The 27,162-nt window shown below is 41.4% G+C and overlaps 1 protein-coding gene across 1 annotated transcript in view; it reads right to left on the bottom strand.

The window, feature by feature from the left end:
* MROH9 (maestro heat like repeat family member 9) overlaps nucleotides 1-27,162 on the bottom strand; it is a 46,612-nt gene that overhangs the window by 6,949 nt on the left and 12,501 nt on the right. The window contains exons 6-18 of the mRNA XM_070397102.1: nucleotides 26,032-26,136; nucleotides 21,885-22,020; nucleotides 18,329-18,453; nucleotides 17,342-17,491; nucleotides 16,460-16,614; nucleotides 15,458-15,623; nucleotides 11,974-12,116; nucleotides 10,880-11,017; nucleotides 9,261-9,381; nucleotides 6,533-6,670; nucleotides 4,103-4,279; nucleotides 321-473; nucleotides 121-234 (exon numbers count right to left, since the gene is read on the bottom strand). Of these exons, the coding sequence (XP_070253203.1) occupies nucleotides 121-234; nucleotides 321-473; nucleotides 4,103-4,279; nucleotides 6,533-6,670; nucleotides 9,261-9,381; nucleotides 10,880-11,017; nucleotides 11,974-12,116; nucleotides 15,458-15,623; nucleotides 16,460-16,614; nucleotides 17,342-17,491; nucleotides 18,329-18,453; nucleotides 21,885-22,020; nucleotides 26,032-26,136 (1,821 nt within the window). The remainder of the gene's footprint in view (nucleotides 1-120; nucleotides 235-320; nucleotides 474-4,102; nucleotides 4,280-6,532; nucleotides 6,671-9,260; nucleotides 9,382-10,879; nucleotides 11,018-11,973; nucleotides 12,117-15,457; nucleotides 15,624-16,459; nucleotides 16,615-17,341; nucleotides 17,492-18,328; nucleotides 18,454-21,884; nucleotides 22,021-26,031; nucleotides 26,137-27,162) is intronic.

Genomic DNA, 27,162 nt, shown 5'->3' with positions numbered 1-27,162 from the left:
ATTTTTCTTCGCCTTCCTTCTCCAAGATTCACCCTTGTCCCCCACACCTTTCCATCGTTTCGGAGATCCTTTCCTGTTCTTTCTAAAATGCGCGGTAGGAAACACCAAAGGGCCACTTACAATATTGTTGCAGATGTTGAGCACCACCATCTCAAAACTGTAATGCTCCGTGAACTGTGGAAATGTTGGCCATTTTAATTCCAAGGCGCAGATCGCCAGTGTGTGTTTACACGCCTGTGAAGCAGAAAGCGGTCGGTGAGCATCTCTTTGTTCAAGGCGCGTCTCTGCAGAACTAAGGAAAACAAGGTGGCAGGACTTACCATCACGACTCTTGTCTCTATATCCTCCAGAAACAGGATCAGAGGCACGAGGGATTCAAGAACCACGGTGTTCAACATCCATGTGTACTGGTTCATGTCCCTGAGCAGTTCACCAAAGTGCCGGATGGCCATGCTCTGAATGCCTGCGTCAGCCTGTGATTTGTGCACAGAAAAGTCGCATTTGAGGTTATTTCTGGGTCTTCTTTCTTTAAACGGTGTGACATAACATTTATATCTATTTACACCTGTATGTGCATGTACACTGCATAAGTATGTATTTTACATGTGTATACACACATACACATAGATGAAATAATTATAAGCTATTTTTAGAAAAGCTTCACTTTGGGTTTGTAGAGTCGGCTCGTGGTTTTCTTTTAAATAAGATTTACTTACCAGAGTTCAGCTTGCCTGTCAAATGTGAACAGTAAGTTTCTTAAATTTAGGAAGACAGTATTGCATAATGTCTTAAACATAGACATTTCAATAACCTGTTGAACTTGGAGATAATTTTTCTAAAGATACGTAGAGAAACCATGCTGCATTCAAATGCCAGAGGCTTTTGCAGGGTGGCCGGTGAATAGCAAGGGGAGCGCTTGGCATGCTGACAGAACCAGGTTTCCCAGGGCTTGCTTATGCCAAATGGGAAGGTGATTGGATTATAAAGGTTCTAGAAGAGAAAAATTGCAAGTGAGAAGAGGTCAGATTTTGAAAATATAATATTACCTCCCAGTTTTTCAGAAAAGTTTATGATTTCATATTTTTTTTTAAAAAAATCTATTCCTTTCTGTCCTCAGGAATATATCAGAAATATTCCCAACAAAAAACCCAATGGCTAATATGTTCCTTCTCAGGGGTTTACATTAATGGGTATCAAAGTCTACTCTAAACCAAAAGCAATGGCTATTAAATCATGTCACGGGGGCTGGACAATGATGTAAACCAGTGGTTCTCAACCTTCCTCATGCCGCGACCCTTTAATACAGTTCCTCATGTTGTGGTGACCCCCAACCATAAAATTATTTTCGTTGCTACTTCATAACTGTAATTTTGCTACTGTTATGAATCGTCATGTAAATATCTGATATGCAGGATGTATTTTCATTGTTACAAATTGAACATAGTTAAAGCATAGTGATTAATTACAAAAACAATATGTAATTATATATGTGTTTTCCAGTGGTCTTAGGCGACCCCTGTGAAAGGGTCATTTGACCCCCAAGGGGGTCGCGACCCACAGGTTGAGAACCGCTGATCTAAATGAACCAACTGGGAGGCATTTAAGGAAAGCAGGGAGATGATGGAATGGGGGACAGAAGAGAGTTCTGGCCTCTCTCTCAAAGACACCCTGTTCCCGCAGACTGTGGCCTAGTGGGTTTGTGGGGTCCAGTATTCCAAGACCTTCTGACATTTCATTCACAATTCAGATTTTTATGAGCAATCTCCCAGTTTAAAAATGTCAAACTTATGCCCACCTGGCATGGCTCAGTGGTTGAACATCAACCTATGAACCAGGAGGTCACGGTTAAATTCCCAGTCGGGGCACATGCCTGGGTTGCAGGCTTGATCCCCAGTGTGGGGTGTGCAGGAGGCAGCCGACAGATGATTCTCTCTCATCATTGATGTTTCTATCTCTCTCTCCCTCTCTGAAATCAATAAAAATACATTTTAATAAATCAAACTTATTCTGTTTGAGGGCTAAACTTAACACACCTGCAAGTTGCAATCACCTATGGGCTACCTGTTTGACTCCTTGGACTACAGGAAGACATGCTAACCACAGAAAGGCTATTCAGCGTGTCCCCCCAAGATGTATACACACTTTAACATCCGATAAAGCTCAGTTTTGAAAATGGAATGTATTTTAATAAACACTGCCTTTATAATTATTCAAAGTATGTGTTTACTTTTTTGGGAAACAGCTTGTATATATAGGCAGGTGGAAAGAGCTTTGACATGCCCTGGTACCTGTTGAAATCCCAGTTTTGTCTCCCATAGATTGAATAAGTGTGATCATTTTTTTTTTTACTTTTAATATGGAGAAACATGGTAACATAGGCTCATTAATATCCTAATACTTTCCCAATATTCTAACTTCAAGGAATGATAGGGTATATTGATACTTGGTAGAGAAGGAGAGAGAGATAGAAACATCAGCAATGAGAGAGAATCATTGATCAGCTGCCTCCTGCACTCCCTGTACTGGGGATTGAGCCTGCAACCTGGGCATGTGCCCCGACCGGGAATTGAACTGTGACCTCTTGGTTCATAGGTTGACGTTCCACCACTGAGCAACACTGGCTGGGCATAATTTCATTTTGAAAAAACTTTTTACATGGATATTCTCCCTATTCACTTTTCTTTGCCTGTTTTCGTATATGTAACCTAGATAATAGTGATAGAGTTGTTTAGAGAATTATATGAGATAATGGATGTAAATCCATTATAATAATACCTGGTCCATAGTAAATGCTCAATAAATTTTAACCACAATTATTATTACTCTTACTATCATTATGTCCTTTATAAAAATAACTAGAAGCCCGGTGCACGACATTTGTGCACTCAGGGGTGGGGGTTGGGGTTGTCCTTCAGCCCGGCCTGTGCCCTCTCACAGTCAGGAGTCCTTGGGGGATGTCCACCGACGGCTTAGGCCCGCTCCCCTAAACCAGCAGTCTGACATCCCCCAAGGGGTCCTTAGCGCTGCTGCAGAGACGGGAGAGGCTCCCGCCACTGCTGCTGCACTTGCCAGCCATGAGCCCAGCTCAGGGCTTCTGGCTGGGCTGCGCTCCTCCTGTGGGAGCGTACTGACCACCAGGGAGCAGCTCCTGTGTTGAGCATCTGCCCTCTGGTGGTCAGTGCATGTCACAGCAACCGGTTGTTCTGCAGTTCAGTTGATTTGCATATTAGCCTTTTATTATATAGGATTTTTTGCCACCAAATTCCTTCTTTCTATAGTTTAACACATTAAGTGCCAAGCCTGTTTTGTCTTCCAGACAGAAAGTTTAGTGTCAATCACCGGTGACTGACAGGGCACTTAATGTGTTAATATGTGTTCTTCTGTGAAATCTGAGTAATTAAGAATATAAATTTTGGTAAGATAATTTACTATGAAATAATTCTCTGGTTCACAACTCATTCCAACAACCTTTAAAAATAGATTCCATTCAATAATAAAGATAAATTAAAAAATAGATTTCCTCATGGCATACCAAAGTGTTCTTGCTTATTAAAATAAATTACTGTCATCCAACTTGTCTGGAACACATTTAACATACAAAATGAGGATTTTCAAAATATACAACATTTTGATGAGGTATTTTTAACTAAAAGTTTAATATGATGATAAGAAACCCATTTGGGGCATTACATATCATTTCTAATTCCCATAAGACACCTGCTACACCCTCTCTTTTACAGTTGGGACACTGGAACACTAAGAGACTGAATCATCTGCTCCAGATTTCATAGCTAGTAAGAGACAGAGCAGGATTGGAACCCAGGAAATCCAGATCCAGGGTTAACCAATATATAACTTAGCTACAATTTCTTTTTCATCCAAGGACAAAGGCTATTCTTTAATTCTCCTTTCTTATGGGTAGACTTTTCCAGGTTTTCATTAAAAAAAAAAAGACAGTACTTACCTAATATTGTTATCTCAAAAAGAAATGGTGGCTCTGTCTTCTATTGTCTTATTCTGGGATATAATAACATTGCCTCAGCTGGTACTTCAGCTGAACTATAAAACCTAATGATCTCACACATCTCACTATGTAACTCACATGATCCATCAGAGGGAAGTAGCTGGTAGCAATTCTGGTACACAGAGATGAGTAGGTCACCTTGTCCAGTTTGTTTAAAAGTCTTCGAAGGGTAAACAAGGCCCGAATTACAACAGTCTTGTCTTTGGAATAGAAGGCATCCAGGATGGATAACACTAAGCTGCAGCCACTTTCTATCTACATATGAAAGGAGGAAAATGGTGGGGTTTGGGAAGCAGAAGGAGACTTGAGTGAGCATTTGGTATGCACACTTCTGCATTTGGGCAGCATGCAGCGGGGTGCTGGAGCTGGCTCACAAGAGCCAATGGCCAAAAATTTTGTGAGCTGATCATTAGAAATCACTACTCAAAATTAAATGTCATAAATTTAGAAACAAAAACAATGGCAATAAATACTCAAAACATCGCTTCCTATTTATTTTACTATATTTTACTCTTATATGCCCTTGAGGTTATTTACCTGTATTATATCTGTATGAAGTGCTATGGTGCACCTCTGCCCAACTCTATGTTTAATGATGTCCCTTTGATAGCTTGAAGTCAGTCATGCTGGGAGTATTTAAACCAGGGAAATTGGTCTTATTTCCATTGAGCTGATGGTTAAACATTTACCAACTTACTACTGGCAGCATGCCCTCTAAACTAGGTGACAGTGACCTGAGAGCCACTGTTTGGACATGAGAGCCACTGAGGTCCTGTGCCAGGTCATGGAAGTCAGTTGAAGATCAGAGACAATCAGGATGTAAGGCAAGGTAAAACATGAACAGGAGACACCAAAGGAGAAAAAGAAAGGCTGGAAAGAAAAGTAAAAGAAATAAATACTATTTGCCAAAATAATAGCCAAAGGCCGCTGTGTCTGGCAGGAAAATTGAGTCTTTACCAATAGGTAGTGCAGTGATGGCGAACCTTTTGAGCTCGGCGTGTCAGCATTTTGGAAAACCCTAACTTAACTCTGGTGCCGTGTCACATATAGAAATTTATATTTTTGATATTTATTTTATGTATTTAAATGCCATTTAACAAAGAAAAATCAACCAAAAAAGTGAGTTCGCGTGTCACCTCTGACACGCATGTCATAGGTTCGCCATCACTGAGATAGCGTATGAAATCTCAATCTCCTAAATAACCTTGACACCGAATTTCCCTTCAGGTGTTCATAACACTGGGAAGAGTGCTAGACAAGGCAATAACTAACTTTCTGTTCATTAAAAGAATGTACATCGACTTGTATGATTTATTTAAAGCAAATAGACCTTGGCTCACTTCCCTCCAAATGCAAAATGGTTGCCCTCTGACTGGCTTAAGTTTTCAGAGATTATGTTTAATAGACAAACAAGGATTTGTCATTAAATATATTATTAAACCAACAGTGGTTTATAGAACAGCTACGCTCTCAGCACTGCGCAAAGGACACTGATGTTTACAAGGGAATTACAAAACATAGGGGTACACTTAGGTTCAAACTTCCTGGAAGGTCAGATATAGTGACATGACTCAGCAGGAATAATATAGGGCAATGTCAGAATCGCCTGGAGAACTTTTGGAAACTCAGATGCGTGGGCCCCAACCCCAGTATTTCTGATTCCATAGGCCTGACCCCGGGCCTGGCACGTTGCATTTCATTTTTAAAAATTATTATTTAAAATATTACATATGTCTCCTTTTCCCCCCCATCGACTCCTTCCCAGCCACTCCAACCCCCCCGCCCCGTTGCATTTCTTTTAAGTTTCTAGGACATGCTGATGCTGCTGGTTCAGAATTATATAAGCACAGATGTAAAATCTATAATAATAAAAGGGTAATATGCTAATTAGGCCGGACGTCATTCCGGATGTCCTTCTTGACGGAGCCAGGGCTGGAGAGAAGTCAGCTGGGTCCCGGGTCCCGGAGGGAAGCCGGTGCCGGCAACTGGGGGGAAGGAAAGCACGAATTTTCGTGCATTGGACCTCTTGTATTGTATAAATAAGTGCCCATAGCTGATGTGGCTCTGAGAGAGATGAGGCTGCTAAAGATCAGAACAGTCAGTGGAATTTGACTAGAACTGACCATTGAAAAAGAAAAATGTGACTATGTATGGGTGAAGGAGAAAAGTGTTATTATCAGTGGAAGGAAAAGCTTGAGGGAGTGCTGGGAGATGGTGATTAACATGCATGCACAAGTATATGTTGGAAGGGAAATTATTGTGTGTGGTTTAGTTTAGACTATAAGAAGGGTGTTCATGTAGAGTGATGCTGATAAATTCTGAGTGCTATGAATTATTTTCTGGGAAAAATATGAATTAGGTGATAAAGCGACTAAATTGACTTAACACATTCCTTCCAGTCAACCCAGATCCCTTAGTGCTAAAACATCAGTAAGGATATTGAGCAATATCAAGTCTCAGACTGTGACCTGGATGGTGCTGGCAGACACAAATCACACACACGCATACCTGGTTGATCACCGGCGCCATGGTGGCGATTTTCTGCAGGCTCAGTTTGCTAACTGCAGGATTGGAGTCTTTGACCCAGTTCCTGAAGAGAACCAGAAATTCTTCTGGGAATGGGTCCCTGAAGAATTTGTTGAGAAGCTGAAAGAAAACAGCTAATACGTTCCTAAGAAGAGTAAAGGCCAACGCGCAATTTCTGTTTCAGGCATAAAAATCAATACATTGTCAGTAAAGCTGGAACACAAATCACACTCAAACTCTGAATACTTATACCTATTCCCACATATATTCCCATGGTGATATCCCCCCGCAGCAACTGGAAAAGGCATACTTTCCTTTTATATTTAGTAACTAATCGGTGGAGTGATAATTTGGTATCATGTGAAAACTGTGTTCTCCAGTAACCTTTCACTTAATGGTTTTAAAATTGTTAATGATTTTTTCTTCATTCATTCATTTATTACACTGAGACTTGCAAATAGTGATTTTTTTTATGTTTAGCATTTTTTCTATATTTACTGCCCCCCCCTTTCTCCCCCCCCCCAGCTTTCCAGTTTTGAGTATTACCAAGGACTTATGCATTAAAATGTTTTCAATATATTATAGTTATTTGCAGTTATTATTTCTTTTGATACTCAAATTTGGGAAGTAGGGCCCCTAACACATTGACTCTTATGGTTTTTTTTTTGACAAAATCCATCTACCTTTGAGCACTTCTTTGCTTGTGGAAAAATTAGATGTCCCAGGTTCATCTTATATTTTCCTTGCCCCCTGAAATTATCCATTTTTTTAAGGAGACAGGGTTCTATGCAGTGAGTAATGGTATTGAGACACCATTAGAAGCGGGTACTAGAGTGCACTAATTGTTATTGGCATATTATGTCTTCTGGGTCTTTCTTTACTTGAACTAGGAAATACATTTTTCTTTTAGTTGTAAGTTCATTTTGACAATGCTGATATATTAAATTAAAATATAACACAGTTTCTGTTAACTTTTTACAGTTTTATGTTTGCCTCATCTTTCTCTTACTTGAAAAACCTTGGTGCCTCATAATACTAATATGTGTACTTATTTGCCTTTTGCTTTATAATGCATACCATAGCTTTAAAATTATGATATTAACATACAATATTAATTTACCTCCTGAGTAAAAGTGAGTATTTTAAAAAATATTTTTGTCCTTAAAATATATCTCAATAAGGATGTATAGTTAAAGCACTATGTTCTAAAGTTATTTGATTTCCTTCACAAATTTGTGTGTGAGCGGGAGAGAAAAAGAGAGAAAAAGAGAGAGAGAGAGAGAGAGAGAGAGAGAGAATCATACAGTTTATTGAGAAAACACTAAGGTCATAATAGGTAAGTAGACAAAGAAGAAATGAGATTATTCATAAAATGGATCTTTAAAGACCAAGGTGGAAACACATCATTCAAGAAAAAAAAAAAGTAATAATTTAAACAGAGGTAATAATACTATCCTCATTTTTCATGCATTGGGATCATGTAAATTAATATTGTATGTTGATATCATAATTTTAAAGCTATGGTATATTAGGATTATGTAAAATTCTATTAGAATTACTGTAAGAGCACAGGAAAGTAGCTGAATTCAAGAAAATAGTTTAATTGTCCTGAACATTCAGCAACAATGAGCTTGAGAATCGAAATTAAAAAGCCACATTCACACTAGCAATTTAAAATAATATAAGCTAACTTAATTCCAAAATTAATGTGTAGAGTTTATATGAAAATGACAAAATGTTGAAGAAAAAAGAAAATATTATAAAAATATCAACTTTTCATAAGAAGCTCATAGCATTAATGTAATTACAGTATTTTCAGCAAAAGTTTATTTTTCCTCAGACCTAGCAAAGTTATTTTAAAATTTAACTAGAAGAACAAATATATAGGAAGGAAAAAAGTTTTGAAAAGAAGAGTTGAGGAGAATATGGTTTGCTAGATATTAACATTTATGCAAATGGCCATAATTTAACAGCGTGATGCTTCCACACGTATGAAAATAAATGGAACCCAGGAGAGTCACTTGAGACAGACACTAGAATGTGTGCTTGTGTGTGTATGTATATGAAATAATAAAGTTAAGGTAGTATCACCAGTGAGTAGTGAATTTAATGCATATTAATTAAATAATGCTTGCTTAGATAGTTAATTATTTAGGAAACCTAAAGTTAGATCCAAAAGAATTTCCTCAACTTGTTTGACTCTAGTATGGCATTACAATTTATGGTGTAATATTCATAGTCTATTTACTAATAGACTAACTAGAAAAAAAGAGGAATCTTTCTAGGACAAGAAAAACAGAAGTCCTTCATTTCACCCAGTTGTTTGGCCCATTCTCACCCCTGCCCTAGAAAGCCTAAAGTATTATTTAGATCCCACATGTTACCTACTAACTTTAGTAAACTAAATAATCCCTCAATATACTTTAACAGGCATGCAAAGATATATGAATACTATTTCAAAAATAATTAATGTTTGTGCAAATCTCCAGGAAATGACAACAGCCAACTCCTGGAGCAGGCTGAGGGTTCAACTCTCCCATATTCCAGATCTGTCTCCACCTTACCCCCTCAACCTCAGATATCTGTCATTGTATTAACTTGTGTAAAATACATATTCAGAGAAGGAGATAAAAGGTCAGCGTGTTGGGTACGTTTGGGTAAGAAAAGGGAGTAAGAACTCGGTTGTTCACAGTCTCCTAATAAAACTCACTTCAGTAAGGAAAATTATTGTGATCACACCCTCCTCTGTTCTTCTAGGACCTTCCACCGAGAGCTTGTAGAGATAATGTAGGGTCTCTGGAAATTGCGGAAAGTTATGTTCAGCGAGAGTTCTGTAAAGAGGAGGCACTGTATTAGTAAAGAAGATAAGAACACTTTCTGCATCAATAAATGCTAATGATGGTAAAGAGAGAATTAGTATCTTTATATTTTGTACCACCCAGATAACAAGAAAGATATTCTCTGAAACACCCTAATCCATGGTAAACAGCAGCCCCAGTATGAATTCTACACAGACCAGGGGGAAGGATATATACCTGGGTCACCGACAACATCTCTTAACATCACTGCTCTTTCCTGTCTCTCATCCTGTGCCTCAGAACAGAATGCCCTAAATTACGGCAACCTCCCATCAGTGCCAGACCAAAGGGAGAGAAAATAAATACCTTGGCAATTCCAGATGGCCATGCAGGTCACCTTTTGGTTATAGACCAAGTCCTTCCTTTAAATGATGCAAGAAAGGAGAGAGTTGGTGCTATCCTGGGTTACTCTGGAGAAGAGGTGGTGAGCCCTAACTCACTAAGCCATTCTCCATGACATACTTGGGCACCGGCTAGGCTCACAGCTGCCCTGACATCCTGGTGGGGGTTAGATAGGTCATGGCAGGATTGGGAAGGATGAGGTGGCACAGATTCCATTTGAAGGCTCCAGATGGGGGCTCTAATCCAGTGCTTCTGGACGTTAATGTGCACACAGATCATCCGGGGAATCTTGCTAAAGTGCAGAATCTGATTCAGTAGGCCTGCCGTGGGAGTCTGTATTTGTAAGTCACAGGTGTTGCTGTGGCTGCTGGTCTGTGGACCACACTTTGAAGATCCCAAATTACTAAGGACAGAGTGACTCTTAATAACTGGGGGCCATTTGCAGGGTGTAGGTGAACTACACTTTTACAAAACTAGGTGTGTTCCTGAAACCCATGTGCAAATAAGAGCACCAGGAGCCCAGAGACCATTTGGAACGTACTTTCTGGGCCAGTCACAACTTCACGTGGTCTTTTATGTTATCAAGACTATGTATCCTGATTCTTGATCAGCAAATCTGACCCCTATAATCAGAATCTTTCTAGTTACTAATAGACTAACTAGAAAAAAAGAGGAATCTTTCTAGGACAAGAAAAACAGAAGTCCTCTTTCATTATGCTTTCCCAAATTTATTTGTCTCATTGAGCACGGGTTTGATCAAACCCCTTTCAAGAGAGAGCACAGCAATTACTGACTGATGCCTACAGAGCAGGAAACAGTGAACAATCGAGGAAAGAAAAATCAGATTCAGCTCTAGTTGTCCATATCAGAAGGAGAAACCTGTCCTGCAGAGAGAGGGAAGTTAGGAATCTGTATCACCAGGTACAAGGGCAGGAAAGGGAAAACTATTCCAAAGTATAAACCCCTCCAGATAGTGAAGAAGTAGGAATCACATGGCAATTCAGCTCATTAGGAGAGATTTGGAAGTTGGAGTGGGTATTGATTATGTTCCCACGTGGCTTCACTGAAGAAGGACGGAGAAGATGGGACAGAGACCCAGAGCCCTGCACCAATAAGAGCCTGTTCTTACTTGGCAACGAGGTAGGTCCCGTGGAGGTGAAACAGAACCTGGGAGGCCTGTTTCCAGAAATTCTTTCTCTTCAGAGAAAGGTCCACCTGCTGCAGTCCGGAGCAATTCAGTAGCACTCTCAGGGCGTCCCGGGCATAGCTAGGGCCCCAGAGGAGAGCAAAATCATCACCTGACCGTGGCCTTCCCATAACCAAGTACATGGGACCTGCCTTTTCATTGCATCCTGGGCAGGATCCTGGTTTGGGGAAAGGGAGTATTTGAAAGGAAGGAGACTGCTAAATGCTATTACTCTCTCCTGATTAACTACATGGGGTATGGGTTTCTGCTGAAGTTGTAGCATGTACAACCTGGGATTGACCCTGGAGTAGCTTATTTGTTTATTCACTTTTTAACAGCTTATTAGCAAAAGATGTTCAATGATGTGATACCTTGCTCAAGGTGTCTGTTGATTTTATTCCTTGGATGCTTTACATAAGTAGCACCTATTCTCATGTACCTGATATGTGTGCTTGGAAGACAGAGTAAATTAAATATCTGAATGGGACTGACTGACCGTGATTTTAGAGTTCCACCTGGCCTACAGTCCATACCAGATAAGGGAAAATAGCAGACAGTTGGGTCCGTCCAAATTTTCCCAGAGAGCAGCAGAGCTAACTGTACTCGCTTGAGTAAAAGGGAAGAGCTGAACCTCACCCAATATGGACATGAGTGGCAGCCATCACAAGCCCACACACCACAGAGGACACTTACGCACATTATCTAACATGTATGATGGCCCTGGCAGAGCCCTATCAGAGAGTACAGGGCGGAGTGGAAACAGACTGCTCCCTGTGCTCTCTCTGCGTGGTTGCCTCCCATCATGGCAGGAATAACCCAAGTTTTATGGAAGTGGTTCTTTATACACTGCACCCACACTCAGCAAAGGTCCTGGCTAACTTCTAGGTACTCAGAGGAGTTACTTTGCGAGAGAAAACATAATAAATGAATACACTGCCCACAGGATTATAAAGACTCCACTTGAACCCGAGGGGGTAGAAACACTGAGAGCAGGAAGCAAGCTCTCATTCAATCTGAAGTAACCACTGCCAGCTCACATTAAGTTGTCCTCTGAATCCATTTGCGTGTTGCTGCTGTAGCAGAGTTGAAACATGAGGGCCATCAAGAGCTGCGGGAAGAATTGGGCCACCGCTTTCTTGTAAGAGCTAACGGGCAACAATGTGCACAAGGCCTGGGACGCCTGCAAGGGAAGGAGACAGAGTCAAGGATGTCACCATCTCCCTCTGAACCCAGTCAGCCTTAGTGAGGACCGGGGGAGGGACTTGGCAAACCCCATCCCCACCTCCTTGAAGCAAGCCTGAAGCATGCATGTGTTCCTTCATCCAATAGCAGCTGCTGAATCCATTTTGTGCCAACCATTCCATGGCACTGAGCTCCCAAAACACCATGGGCAATCCCTACCTTGCCACCAGATCAGCAGGAAGCAAGCTGGTCCCCAAGGAGGGCATATATCCCAAGGGCTCCTTCCTCTGTGGCCATGAAGACTAGTCCTACCAATAACTTGTCCGCCCTGTGCTTAAACAATCCAGGGTAATGAGATAGTAAGGGAGGTGGGCCAGGTCACTAACACATTGTTTGGCCCACTGACCAACCACATCAGAGAAACACATCTCACAACCTCACGTTTGTAGAGCACTCTCCATTATTCTCTACTAGAGGCCCAGTGCATGAAATTCGTGCACTTGGTGGGTAGGGGGAGGGGGCAGCCCGGCCTGCGCCCTCTTGCAGTCCAGGAGTCCTTGGGGAATATCTGATTGAAAGCTTAGAACCGCTCCCATGGGGAGTGAGCCTAAGCTGGCAGGCAGATATCCTTAGCGCTGCTGTGGAGGCAGGAGAGGCTCCTGCCACTGCTGCTGCACTTGCCAGCCATGAGCCCAGCTTCTGGCTGAGCTGCCCTTACCCTGTGGGAGCACACTGACCATCAGGGGACAGCTCCTGAGTTGAGCAGGATCGGGCCGAAACCAGCTCTCTGACATCCCCTGAGGGGTCCCAGATTGCAATAGGGTGCAGGCCATGCCGAGGGACCCCACTGGTGCACGATCGGGATCGAGGAGGGACGTGGGAGGTTAGCCAGCCAGAGAGGGACTGCAGAAGGGCTCCAGGGCATGTCCGGCCTGTCTCGCTCAGTCCTGATTGGCCAGACCCCAGCAGTAAGCTAACCTACATTCGGAGCTCTGCCCCTTGGTAGTCAGTGCATGTCATAGATAGTGGTTGAGCAGCCTTAGCATATCATTAGCATATTATGCTTTGATTGGTTGAATGGAAGATTAGATGACTGGACACTTAGCATATTAGGCTTTTACTAGTTGTCCAGTACATGAAATTCGTGCACGGGTTGGGGGGGTTTCCTCAGTGCAACCTGCACCCTCTCCAATCGGGGACCCCTTGGGGGATATCCAGCCGCCACAGGGATTGGGCCCAAACCAGTTGTCAGACATTCCTCTCGCAATCTGGGACTGCTGGCTCCTAACTGCTCACCTGCCTGCCTGCCTGATCGCCCCTAACTGCCTCTGCCTGCTGGCCTGATTCCACCTAACCCCTCTGCCTGCCTGCCTGATCGCCCCTAACTACCCTCCCCTGCCGGACTGATCTTGCCCCCAGCTGCTCTCCCCTGCTGGCCTGATCTTGCCCCCAACTGCCTCTGCCTGCCTGATCACACCTAACTGCCCTCCCTTGCTGGCCTGATCTTACCCCTAACTTCCCTCCCCTGCTGGCCTGGTTCCCTCCAACTGCCCTCCCCTACCGGCCTGCTCTCACCACCAGTGGCCTTCCCCTGCCAGCCTGATCTCACTCCCAACTCCTCTCCCCTGCTGACCCGATCACCCCTAACTGCCTCTGCCCGCCTGATCGCCCCTAACTGCCCTCCCCTACCGGCCTGCTCTCACCACCAGTGGCCTTCCCCTGCCAGCCTGATCTCACTCCCAACTCCTCTCCCCTGCTGACCCGATCACCCCTAACTGCCTCTGCCTGCCTGATCGCCCCTAACTGCCCTCCCCTGCAGGCCTGATCTCGCTCCCAACAGCCCTCCCCTGCTGGCCTGATTGCCCCTAATGGCCTCTGCCTCAGCCCCCACCACCATGGCTTTGTCTGGAAGGAAGTTGGACGTCCAGAAGATGGCCGGTCAACCTGGTCTAATTAACATATTACCCTTTTAGTAGTATAGATAGATTATATAGGATAGAATTGCTTAAATGAGGGGGGGGGGGGAGGAGGGGAGCCTTTATCAGCAGGAAGAGATGCTCTTGGCAGACAAAAATACATAATCCCTATATCTGGGCTGATAGCCATATGCACTATACTTCCAAACCAGTCATTAAAAAATTGAACTGTTTTCTTACACCTTATACCAAATAGCTGTTGCCCTTAAAACCCCTCCTCAGCCCCACCTTAGGTTCTGTCTTCGCAGTTCACCCAGATTAGCTTCTGATTGGTCGGTTTCTATGCCAGTCAGCGTCAAAAGCTCTGCCTCCTAGGCAGCCATTGGCTTCTCATACTTTTCACCCAGATTTGGTTCTGATTGGTCGGTTTCTATGCCAGTCAGCATCTCCGGGCATATCAATGGGCCTGATCAGAGAGGTGGGGCTGATCAGCAGACCCAGCAGAGGCCTGAGAGAAAGAGAGGCACGGCTGCTGGCCAGGCCTGGTGCGAAAGAGAGAGGCAAGTGCTGATCAATAGCTGCCACGGAGGCTACGGATCAGACCCTGCTTCTCTCTCTAGGCCTCTCTTCATGCCTGATCCGCAGCCCCTTGGCAGTCAGTGCTGGGTCAGAGCACCCACAGCTGTGGCAGTCAGTGCTGGATTGCCATGGCAACCCAGCACTGACTTCTGGTTGGTCGAGCCTTTGGTCGTTTTGGATGTTACACACCTTGGGTTTTTATATATTAGGATTACAATAGGATATCTCTGTAAGACTCAAATTTATTCCCAGGAATGGTGGTTTTGGTCCTTGGGAGATGTATAATGATGGACACAAATGAGATTAGGTCTTCCTTAAGATACTTATAGAAGTGTGTATGATCAGCTGGTGGCTACCTCTTTGAAACCATCTTCCACGCTGTCACCCTTGCTCAATTCTGTTTGTCCTCCTTGCCTTCAGTGATATACCAGGTGAGCTCCCATCACTCTAGAACTTTTCTCCTTTTCTCTGTCTACATCTCTGTTGCCCACATACCACAAAGATCACTCCCTCACCTCATTCAGGCCTCTGATTAGATGTCACCTCAGCAGAGAAGCCCGCCCTGGACAACTTACCTAAACCCTCCCTGTCCTTCCCCTTTCACCACAGCACTTTGTATCTCTTCTAAGCTTCCTATCATCTGACACATGACACATTTTTTGGTTCATTATTTGTGCATCTCACCTGAGCATAAAGCTTCATGAACAGAGAGTAGCACATAGTAGGCACTCAATAAATATGTGTTGAATGAATGAATGAGAGCAGGACTGTGAAAGGAAGTATGACTGAAACTGAGGGTAGATGGGAATTTTCACCAGGAATAAGAAACACTCGTCTTATTTACCGCCACGGGCATCATATTAGTAGCATCCAGAGAGGAACGTCTTCTTTCCAAGAAGCTGTCCTGAATTTCCCCAGGCTTTCCTTTCAGTATCAACAAGATTGTCTTCAGCACGTAGGGGGCCACGCTGGACTCGTTCCCAGCTGCATGCCACATCATTATCAAGGTGCTGCCAACACAACCCACTGTATAATGAGAATCATAAGTGGTTCATTTCCTACTTAATGCTGGGACATAAATCAGGAGAATGGTCTTGGTTTTACTTTTTTGTTTTTGTTTTTTAGCAAAAAAGACACTGTAGACCAATCCAGAACAAGCTAAAATTCCCATTTTCAAATGATCCTCTGGAGTCACTTGTCTTTGGAAACAGAGGAAGAATTTCAGTAATAAAAATACTGTCTACATAAAATAAATAAAATACAGTATGCAAAGCCTGCAAGTTCATTTCCTGTTTAAATATCTGTTAAGCTCAATGTGAAGCACTGATCAGCTTTCTGCCCCCAATACTGTTCCTCCCACCTTGTGACTAGTTTGTCCAGGGATAAAAACTGGGATATTTAAAAACTGGGATGGAAATACAAATTAATATGTAAATAAATACACCAATTGAAAAAACAAACTAGGTAAAAACTAAATAAAAAAACTATATAAATTAAAAGATTAGAATATTAAATATAAGTGCTGTTTTGCCAAATGCCACATATTTAGTGAAATGGATGTGACTAGAACCCAAGCTTCTCAACCTCCAGGCCCCTAGCTTCTTTCCCTACATACCTGGCCACTCTTCAAAATTATTATTGCATTGCTCATTTTAAAAACTTCTGCGTACCTCTGTGCTGGGGAATTCTTGGTATCTTGTCAGTCCATGCTGGGTTCTGAATGCTATTGCGCAGTCTCTTTGCATTGAAGTTCCTATATAAGGGTATGGTCCCCTGGAACATGTCCAGAGAGATCTGACTCTGGACACTTTGAGCAAACCCTGTGGAAGGGGCAAAGGAGCCTTACTTGTCTGCTGGGACTGGGTAGTCCATAAGCTGAAAGATGACCTTCTTCGGCGAAGTGCGCGTCAATAAGGTGATGACCTTCAACATAGTTTGCTTCATAATGTGAGTGGAATTCCCAGACAGTTGCTCATAAATAGTATTCACAATCTTAGACACCTGGAAAAGTCATTTCACAGGTCAAGAGGACTCTCCTGGGCAGTTCTTGGACTGAAGAATTCGCTCCTTCTCAGAATAACCAAGGCAGCAATTATCACACAAATAAGTACTGTTTATGTGCATGGCCACACAATGCAAAATATGTATTTGCATGAGGAATAAACATACCTGTGCATTTATCGATAGTGGGAAAATATTTTTTTTAAAAGTTTGTTTTGGGAGTATAGATGACTTTATTACATAAGACATATAAGCTCAATATAGAACAACATATAATTCAAATATTTTAAGAAGAAAGTCAAAATGTGGAACAGAATAACAATGGAACCATATACTTCAAATTTATTTTGACAAAGTAGAAAAATCTACATACCGGGCTCTACAAATTAGGTAGCCAGCCCTACAGCAGAATGAGGGACCTTGGAAACTTTCCTTAATGGTGATTTGAATTATAGTTGTACTATTTTATTGTTATTAATGTGCTTTTTTAAAAATTTGAAGCAAATTCAGGAAAATATTATGTTTGGTGTGATTGGTGGGTGAAATGTTATTTTCTAAGCTTTCTGTACACTTGAGATATTTCAGAAAAAGAGCCTTGTTTAATTAGTGACATAATGATGCAATGGCAAGGACTATATATGCAAAAGAAGTAGCTATATAACAAAGGCAGCAGGAGCATTTTAGAGGGTAAGCGCTAGGCTCCCCTGCTCGTTGTCAAGGATCTTACCATGGTGACCTTGTTGGCGTGGAATTCCAGAGTCAGTTTTAGCATGTTGGCTGCCTCCTTTACCATTACAGGATTAGGCGAATTGAGTCTCATAAAGAGATTCCACACAAAGTCAGTCAGCAGGGATGGCTCTAAGGTGTGTCCTATACTCTGAAATAAAAAAAGAGAGAGCCATGACCTCAGGCCTTATCTACATCAATGTAACCTCAGACATCACGGGGAAGCTCCAGGGCTAGGGAGGGCCCCATGACTCTTGTGGGCTCTAGGCACTTTTGCTGTTGTGGGCCTCTTCCTCCATTACAAAATGTTAAAAATTATAATTTACAACGGTGTTGGTATTAAGATGACTGTAATCCAAGCTAAATTATATTTGTTTTCCCCCCTTGATTTTTAAAGCAATTAAAACATTTTCATCTGGGTAAGTTAGCTCTGAGGGCAGGCCAGGGAGAAGTGGAGAACCATGGCATTCCAATGAAAAGGAAATGTAAAATACTGATTTTACCCCAACTCAGCTACTCACATATTAGAAATCATTGTGAAGCTCTTCAGCTTTGGAAATGATTTTGCTCAGATCAGAAGCAAGCATAATTAGTAGGAGATTCAGAAGAGTGTGGGGTAGGAAAGGGTGTAGACTTTTCTCTTCCCCAGAGAAGGATCAAGGAGCAAGAAGAGAAAAAAAAGCCCCTGTGTCTGTAACTGAGGTACAAAAAACACAATGCAAACAGTCCCCTTTGAAAGTTACAGGAATATCCACAGACCATGAAATGTGAACAAAATTACATGATTATACATTTCTCAGTTAAGAAAGATAAACCACATTTTCTCCTTGTGTGTGTGTTGTGTGTGTATATATATATATATTTATTGTGTATATTCCATATATATAAAGTGGAAAAAATATTAAAATATAACTTTTGCAAAATACGTTGTCACAAAAAAACCCCCACATAACACAAAAGCCATACGATGAAGCAGCGGCTAAGTTACCTGCGCAATTTTAGTTTTGTCTCCTCGCAAGATGTCAGGGAGGTATTCTGTATCCAAGAGCGAAGGCAGCCAATTGTAACTTCCAGTCTTATCACACTTGGTAAGTTTGCCTTCTGCAATGTTCACTGTGTTAAAGAAAGAGCTTAAGCTTTTTAAACATTTTTATTTGATCCCTGGTTCCTTCTCCAACCTTGCACTTTCCAATTTCCTCTTTCTGCCTAATTCTGGAGCCCTGGTTTTCTGACTATTGACTACCCTAGTCACATAAACTATTATGACTGCACAGACCCAGAATTCATAAAGTATTTAAGAGAGGCTTCTGTAAAATGTGAATGAAGAGCATAGATCATGTTAATAGGTTGACCAGATGTCCATACATTTAGACATCAGATGCATTGTTTGGGGCACTTGAAAAGCTACTGGTGAATCTGTTGGTGGAAGAGCAGACGTGGACTCGTTCTGCCAGGGCTGGGGGACTGTGTTGCAGGAAAGTCAGAGGGCTCAACCAAAGCCTCAGGTGTCTTTAGTTCCATTGCAGGTGAGTTTTTAAATGATTTCATTTGTCAACAGAGTTATGGAGATACAATTGACATACAAAATATTTAAAGTCTACAATTTGGTAAGTTTTTGTGTATATTCATGAAAACATTACCACGGTAAAGCAAAACAGGTCATAGTCATTGCCTCCAAAAGTTCCCTCGTGCCCTTTTGTGATCCCTCACGCCTGCTTCCTGGACCCATCCCCTGATCCAAAGGCAACTGCTGATCTACTTCCTATTCTAATGTTATGTAAGTGGATTCATCTAGCGTGTACTCTTTCATTGTTTGGCATCTTCCATTCGGCACAATTATTCGGGATTCATCCATGCTGTTGCATGTGTCAATAGTTCATTCCTCTTCACTGAATGCATCTATAAATACTATCATCTGTTTATCTGCTCACCTGCTGATTGATGGGCATTTGGGTTGTGTTTAGCTTTTGGCTATTACAAATAAAGGTGCTGTCCACATTCACGTGGAAGTCTTTATATGCATACTAGAGGCCCTGTGCATGAATTCGTGCATGGGTGGGGTCCAGCTGGTCTGCCCCAATAGGGGCACTTGTTAATAAGGTGACATTGGAACTGCCCCCACCCCCCATAGTGGTGGAGGTGGGGGGCCAATCAGGGCCGGGGCTGGCCAGGGTGAGGGGCCGTGGCAGTTGGCGGGCTGGCCCCACTCCCTGGTTGAACTCCTGGTCGAGGGGACAATTTGCATATTAGCCTTTTATTATATAGGATTTGTTTTCATTTCTCTTAGGTAAATTGTGGAATGACTGGATCATACAGTAGATACGTGTTTAACATTTTGGGATACTGCCAAATGATTTCCCAAAGTTGTATCATTTCACATTTCCTCTATTGAACATGGTTTTATGTGCTTCCTTGCTATCTGTGCTATCTGTGAAATGACTATTCAAATCAACTACTATTTTTTTTTTTTTAGATTTGGCTGTCTGTTTTCTTATTGAGTTTTGAGTATTCTTTTAAAATTATCGGTACAAGTCTTTTATCATGTGTACTTTGAAAATATTTTCTCCCAGTCTGTGGCTTACCTATTAACAGTGTCTTTTGTTTTTTTTAAATAATTATTATTATTTTTAACCCTCACCTGAGGATATTTTTCCATTGATTTTTTGGGAGAGTGAAAGAGACAGGGAAAGACAGAGAGAAATATCAATGTGAAAGAAACACATCGATTGGTTGCCTCCTGCACAACAAGCCCGGACCAGAACCCACTCTGGAGAGGAGCCTGCAACTGAGGTACTTGCCCTTGACCAGAATCGAACCCAGGACCCTTCAGTCTGCAGGTCAACGCTCTATCCACTGAGCCAAACCTGATAGGGCTTAACAGTGTCTTTCAAAGGCAGAAATACAAATTATTTTATTTTCATTTACAAGTCATGCTTTTGGTGCTGTATTTGGGAAATCTTTGCCTAATCCAAGGTACAAAGGTTTCTTCTAGTTTCATAGTTTTACATTTAGTCCTATGATCCATTATGAATTAGCTTTTGAACATGTATGAGATATAGATCAAAGTTCTTTTTTTGCCTACAAATAACCAATTTTTAAAGTTAATAAGGTGACATTGGTTAATAACATTATGTATTTCAAGTATACAGTTCTATAATACATCACCTGTATATTGCATTGTGTGTTTATCCCACCTCAAGTCTAGTCTCCCTTCATCACCATATGAAATAACCAATTTTTTAAATAATATATTTAATTGATTTCCCACAGAGAGGAAGGGAGAGGGATAGAGAGCCAGAAACATCGATGAGAGAGAAACATCGATCAGCTGCTTCCTGCACACTCCCACCTAGGGATGTGCCTGTAACCAAGGTACATGCCTTTGACCGGAATCGAACCTGGGACCCTTCAGTCCACAGGCCGACATTCTATCCACTGAGCCAAACTGGTTAGGGCAATAACCAATTTTTAAGACACCATTTATTGAAATGTATCCTTTAGCCACTGAATTGCCTTTGAAGCTTGGTCAAAATTTATTTGACCACGTATATGTGAGTCTATTTCTGGATCTACTTAGTGCAATGCTAGATAGAAGTAATGACAGTACACATTTTTGTCTTTTTCTTGATCTTTTAGGAAAATCACTTGGTATTTTGCTACTAAGTATGATGTTAGCTATAGGTTTTTCATAGGTGTACTTTAGCTGGTAGAGGAAGCTCTCTTTTTATTTCTAGTTTTCTAAGAGTTTATTATTACTATTTTTTAAATTCAGAAGTGGATGTTGAATTTTGCCAAATGCTTCTTCTGTATCTACTGAGATAACCATATAGTTATCTTTTTTCATTTGTTAATATAGTATGTTACATTGATTGATTTTTCAAAAGTTAAATTTATATTTCATTTCTGGGGTAAATTTTATATGGTCATGCTATATTATTCTTTTTATGTATTGTAGTATTTGATTTGCTAAACTTGTAAAAAAAATTGCATCTATGTTCTAGAGAGACATTGATCTGTAGTTTTTTGTTTTTATTTTTCTTGTAATGTTTTTATGTGGTCTTGATATCAGAACAATGCCAGCCTCATAGAATGAGGCTGTATTCTCTCACCCTCACATTTCTGCATGCATTTGTATAGAATTGGTATAATATCTTCTTTGAACGTTTGTGGGAGTTTTCTTTGTAAGAAGACTTTTAAATATAAATTCATTTTCTTTGATAGATATAGAGTTTTCACGTTATTAATGTCTTCTTGAGTGAGCTTTGGTAATTTGTGTTTTCAATGACTGTGTCTAAGTTGTCAGGTTTACTGGCATAAAGTTGTTCATGGTATCCCTTATTATTCTTTTAATACCCATAAAATTTCTAGTGACATTACCTCTTTCATTACTGATATTGATAATTTCTGTCTTTTAATCTCCCCCCCTTCCCCATGTTCTCAAAGAATCTGTTTTTGGCTTCATTGCTGTTCTCTTATTGTTTTTCTGCTTTCAATTTTTATTGGGTTTGTTCTATTCTTAGTGAAAGGTGGTGACTCTTTCTTACCATTCTCACAGTTTGCAATGCAGAGGAGGTGATATATTCCAAAGGATGCTTGCTCTGTGATGGACCCATCAGTGTGGGAACATAGAAGAGACAGCTCTGCTGCCAGGTCCCCCAGACAGGGAGCATCCACACTTCCCTGTCGGAAAACAAAGAAGAAAAATGGATTGCTGTGCAGTGTCAACATTACATGTCAGTACCTTAACCTCTAATGTGTGTATGTCAGCCTAGAACGAGAGGATGAGCTTCCGAGTTCACAGAATCTGTGTTCCCATCTCGGCTCTGTTACTGAGCCTCAGTTTCCTCATCTATGAAATGCAGGTAACAAATTCTACCTCATAACCGTTATTATGGAGATTAAGGGGGGGAGGGTAGCATGGATGACAGAAAAGAAAGCTTGTAGCCAAGTGCTCAGAGATAACAGTGACTCACTCATGGAGGCACTATTCGTTTGTATTTCATAAATCAGGTAGCAATTTGCAGATAGCCAATTCCCAGGATACTCGAGGGGAGGTACAGGGATTGATTGAAGCATGTAGATCATGCTTCCCTTCTTCCTGTATGAAAACCTTCAGATGACTCCTTTGGCCACTGGAGAAATATGACTTCCTTCTGGAATGGCTCTGATTCTTCCCAGGGAAATTAATTTTTAAAAATTCAGAGCATTTACTTCTGATGTCAGACCTACAACCACAACATTTATGTATTTTTCCCCACAACTTCTCTGACACAGGATGCTTAAATATTTAGATTTTTATCTCAACAAATTTGTTTGGCTTGTTCAAATGCAAAAAAAAAAAAAAAAAAAAAAAAAGGCAGTAGAGACAGAAGAGAGGAGAGGTGGAAGAAACATTTTGTTTTTGTGAAAATATAAGTATCAATGTTTGATACGCTAGTGGGCCTGCAGAATCTTCCTGTGTCCAAGACAAGTGATTACTTTTCCTAGGTAAAAATCATCGTCGATGATTCGAGCAACTGTTGGCGGTAAAAGTAGAGTTCAAGTCAGCCCACTAGGGGGATCCCGAGCCTGTTTCTCCTTCTACTTCTCTCATGCTCCCTTATCCTTGTCCCTCATGCTCTCATGTTGCTTGACCCACCCACACTTCTCTCTCTCTCTCTCTCTCTCTCTCTCTCTCTCTTTCTCTCACACATACACATACACAGTAATTCTGAAGAAGAATCTCAAGTGACCTGGGCCATGAACCCAGAGCATAACTGAATTAGGATGCTGAGAATGATGATCTCAGCAAAGGAAGGGAAGAGAAACTCTTGCTTCTGTGGATGCCTTTGGAATCTGCCTATTTTAGGAGTCCTATAAATGTCTTAGCTACTCTTTTTGAGACTAAATTCTCATCTGTATCCTGATTACCTATTTCTTATCATCTCCCCCCCCCCCCTTTATTTATGGTGGTTGGTCTTTTGTATTTGAAGGGTTTTCTCATGGGTCTTGGTTGTCTGGTCATATTTAAAAATGTGATGTTCCTTGGTGGGGTTTCCTACGTGAACGAGGCTTGTCAACCAGTGGGCTTCACTTTAGAATGAGGAGGAGGTGAGCATGGGGTCATGTAGATCTAAACAATAGAACCAAGATAATTTTGTTAGGGAATTGACAGCTGTTTTGAGAAAAAAAATTCTCTGATTTTGCCTGCCAGTGGCCTCATGTCCCCGTAGAATAGAGTGTGTGCGTCAGGAAGGAGAGGCAATGTAGATTCTTCTGCACAAACTTTCAATGAATCCCTTTAGTTACTGCTTATGTTTTCAGCCTTCCTTTGCCTCCCACCCACCATCATTACTTGGGCTTCCACAGCTCCAGTCTCTCCGTGGTTCCAGAGGGCATACTGCCTTCCCTTTCAGCCCCCACCCTAAGTTCCTGTGCTCCGGCCTCTCAGCCTTCCCTGACAGGCTTTATCAGCTACCCTCTTCATTCTACTATCTCATCCAGAAGTTTGTTGACATCGCTAGCCCACCGGAAACCCTTCACTCATTCTCTGTGTTGCTGTGGATTTATACCTTCAACTAATTTCATTGCTGTCATTTTGTGAGAACTCTGGAGATAGGGTATGAGATAAAAACGTGTCTATTAGTTAGCTTTGACTAGAGATCTTTCTTCCATTTTTAAAATGCTCATGTGCCAAAGGGACAAACTGAGGGGGAAAAAAATCTCTGTTAATGCTGTAAGATGACATGTTTAGCTCACATCTCCTTAATATTTTAATAAGGGACAAGTGTTCTTTGATTATAGCAGTTTTTTTCTTATCCTGATGGGCACATGGATCATTAAGAGGAATAACACTTAAAAATATTTCTGAGTGTGAATGATGGTCAGGATTGTTCAATAGGACGGGAGCCTCGGACTCTGGAAGACACAGGCTAGGGTAATTTATGAAGAAAAAAGTCTTTATTCAGTAAATGGAATGATTAGGGGTTAGGTGCATACTCCCGAGTATAGAATTGGCACTTACATTTAGTTAGAGACGGGCAGAACAAATCTTCATTGATTTTGTGTCATAGACATACAAAGATCAAGCCTGTGGAGAACTTATTAATTTATTAAAATATTTTAAACACTTAATTTATTTATACTGTCTCTGATTGTTTTATATACTTATTTACCCACCCCCATTAATTTCACTGACTTAGCCATCCTCAGAAAACATTATCTAAAGAGAAAGTTAACTTAGTCAAGTTTGATGCTTCCAGGACTGTGAGTTGTTTCCATGTCCTGGAAAACGCTGGTCTGCTTCCACCTGGTGGTATTTAGCAAACATTGCAGAACAGAGTCATAGGTTATATCCCCACCTGGCTCTCAAACAAATCTCAGCCACAGCTCGGAACCTTCAGCGATGCACGGGAGCCTTCCGCGGCACGTGTGAATTTACGCATTTATTCTTTCACTGTTGAGGGGTGGCCTGTGTGCGGGGGGCAACGGCCTTTACGACTGTAACTGAGTATCCACAAGAGTGAGACATGTTCATAGATAGTGTAAAAGGCAGGCAGGGACACTCAAAATATAGAAAACCCCAGTAAATGCTGACAAGGAGATACCGATTTCTTCTCCATTGTGAAGGTGCGAGGAAAGGGGCACTCTGATTTTCAGGGAATGCTAACTGGAGGACACTTGTGCATCACTTAACTTTAATCTACTCATAGTTTTTGATTTATTATCTGTGTAAGCATTTATAAGTACTCATGTGCTTGCACAAAAATGACCATTTTTGTATTGTTTGAAGTAGGAAAAACACACACCAAAACATACCAAACTATTCAGTTGAAAAGTCTATTAGCTAAAGAATAGTTACAATATATGAAACTTATGGAATGTGTACTGTGGTTAAAGAATGAAGCAAATCTATGAAAATATCTGCACGACATACAGTGGGGCCTTGACTTACGAGTTTAATTCCTTCTGAGATCGAGCTCGTTAAGGAGCTCGTTAACTCAAATTACTCTATCAACTCAATGCAAAAAATCGGCGGAGAGACAGCTGGTATCTCAAAAAACTTGTTAGTCGGGACGCTCGTAAGTCAAGGCCCCACTGTATTGTTTGTGCAAAAAGAATACTGCAGAACCATAGGTAAGTAGGAGGTCACTTTAGTAAAGAAACACGAGAGAACAAAGCAGTATACCCCATGTGTGCATGTGTGGGTCTTCCTGAAAGCTGTTGGGCAGGACGCACATCACCGGACACGGCTAAGAAGGAATTGGGGTGGAGAAGGTAGTAAAGGAAGACTTCAGCTATATCTCTAGCAGGTTTAAATGGAAGTACTCAAGAATCACTTGTATAAATTTAACATAAGTAATGGTTTAAAAAGATGATAGAAAAGGCGAAATAAGAAGAAAAGTAAGGATGGAAGCCTCTGTAAATAGCACTGATTGTAGTTCACAGGGGAAAATTGAGACTGAGCAAAAGCCTGGTTTTGACTCACTCCTACTGTTGGTGTAAAGCAGGAGGCATCTGTCTCAGTTCCTTGAGAAATCCTGCTGATTGACAGAGTCATGCAGGATATTGACTCCTTTCCCAATATCCCAGCTTACCAGCACAGTCAGACCCAGCAGGCATCACATGCTCTCAAGACCTAAGTCTTGGAAAAGAACACGACAGAAATGCAGGTTTCAGAAGCAGGGAGCCAGATAGCACACTGTCACTTACATATCCCTTGGCTTTCCTGGATGCAAAGTTTAGCACCCTGCAGATGATCACCAAGACTCTATGCTGCAAGTATGAGTTATCTTCATTCATCCACACGGCCATTTCCTGTGGAAAACACAAGAGTCATTGTAGAGCCATGGTGTTTCCATTTCCAAATCAGTGGAAGCATCACCACATCAAGGGTCAACACGGTCTCTGATTATTCCACACCTAACCTATATTTATTTTAAAAAATATATAAAAACCAACTAGTATACTAATCTCTACTAGTACATTCCTTCATCTACTATAGTAACTGCCACTATAATGGGTGTTATTTAATTCTACCCAACAAGTATTTCCTGATATCCACTCTAACAGTCATGTTGGAAGCTGTCCTGAAAAGTTGAACATGAGGTGATGAGGGGATCATCAGTGGCTTCTCCACTTTTTGTTTTAAAATACATATTCTCTCTCTCTCTCTCTCTCTCTCTTTTTAAAAATCACAGGATCTGATTTTCAGTTTTAAAAAATTGAAATATTATCTGATCCTGATATGTCATCTTATCCCAGAATTTTCTTTCTGAATTCATCACCCAGATATTTCCTGGCTCTGGTTGTGGAGTACATTCCCAGAGGGGGCTCAGTTAAAAAGTTCTTGCAAATCTTGATTCCATCTGTCTTGCTGTAACTTCTGTCTGTTTGTCCTAAATCCTCAGGGAACCCTACGAAGGGAAGGACACCTGCATACACTTCACAGGCCATACACTGTTTACAGACTTCATAAGGCAGTCTGATGAATCCATGGTATTTAAGCCATTGGTTGGCCAGATCTCTTCCCAACCCTTGCTCCCACTGTATAAATCTGTTCTGAAGTCAATTTCCTAGGGCAGAAACATATCTAAATTCCAGGGGAGTCAGTCTCTGTCTTTTCCAGGATTGAGGTTCAGAGCTTTTTGAGAATCAGGAGAGTTTCTAGACATGGAAGGAATGAGACTAAGATGGTTAAGTAACAGGCTCCCAAGTTAGCTCTGTCACTCATCAACTATTGCTCCTCTCTCTGCTTTCATCTCCTTATCTGTAAAGTGGGAGAAATAAGAGTAACCTCCTCACAGGGTTAAGTATCAAATGAGATAACCCATGTAGTAAGTA

This window comes from Myotis yumanensis, unplaced genomic scaffold (genome assembly GCF_028538775.1).
Source record: "Myotis yumanensis isolate MYYU_CA2020_CCGP unplaced genomic scaffold, mMyoYum1.0.hap1 SCAF_17, whole genome shotgun sequence".
In the NCBI taxonomy this organism is placed as follows: Eukaryota; Metazoa; Chordata; class Mammalia; order Chiroptera; family Vespertilionidae; genus Myotis; species Myotis yumanensis.
This window is presented reverse-complemented; position numbering and strand designations above follow the sequence as displayed.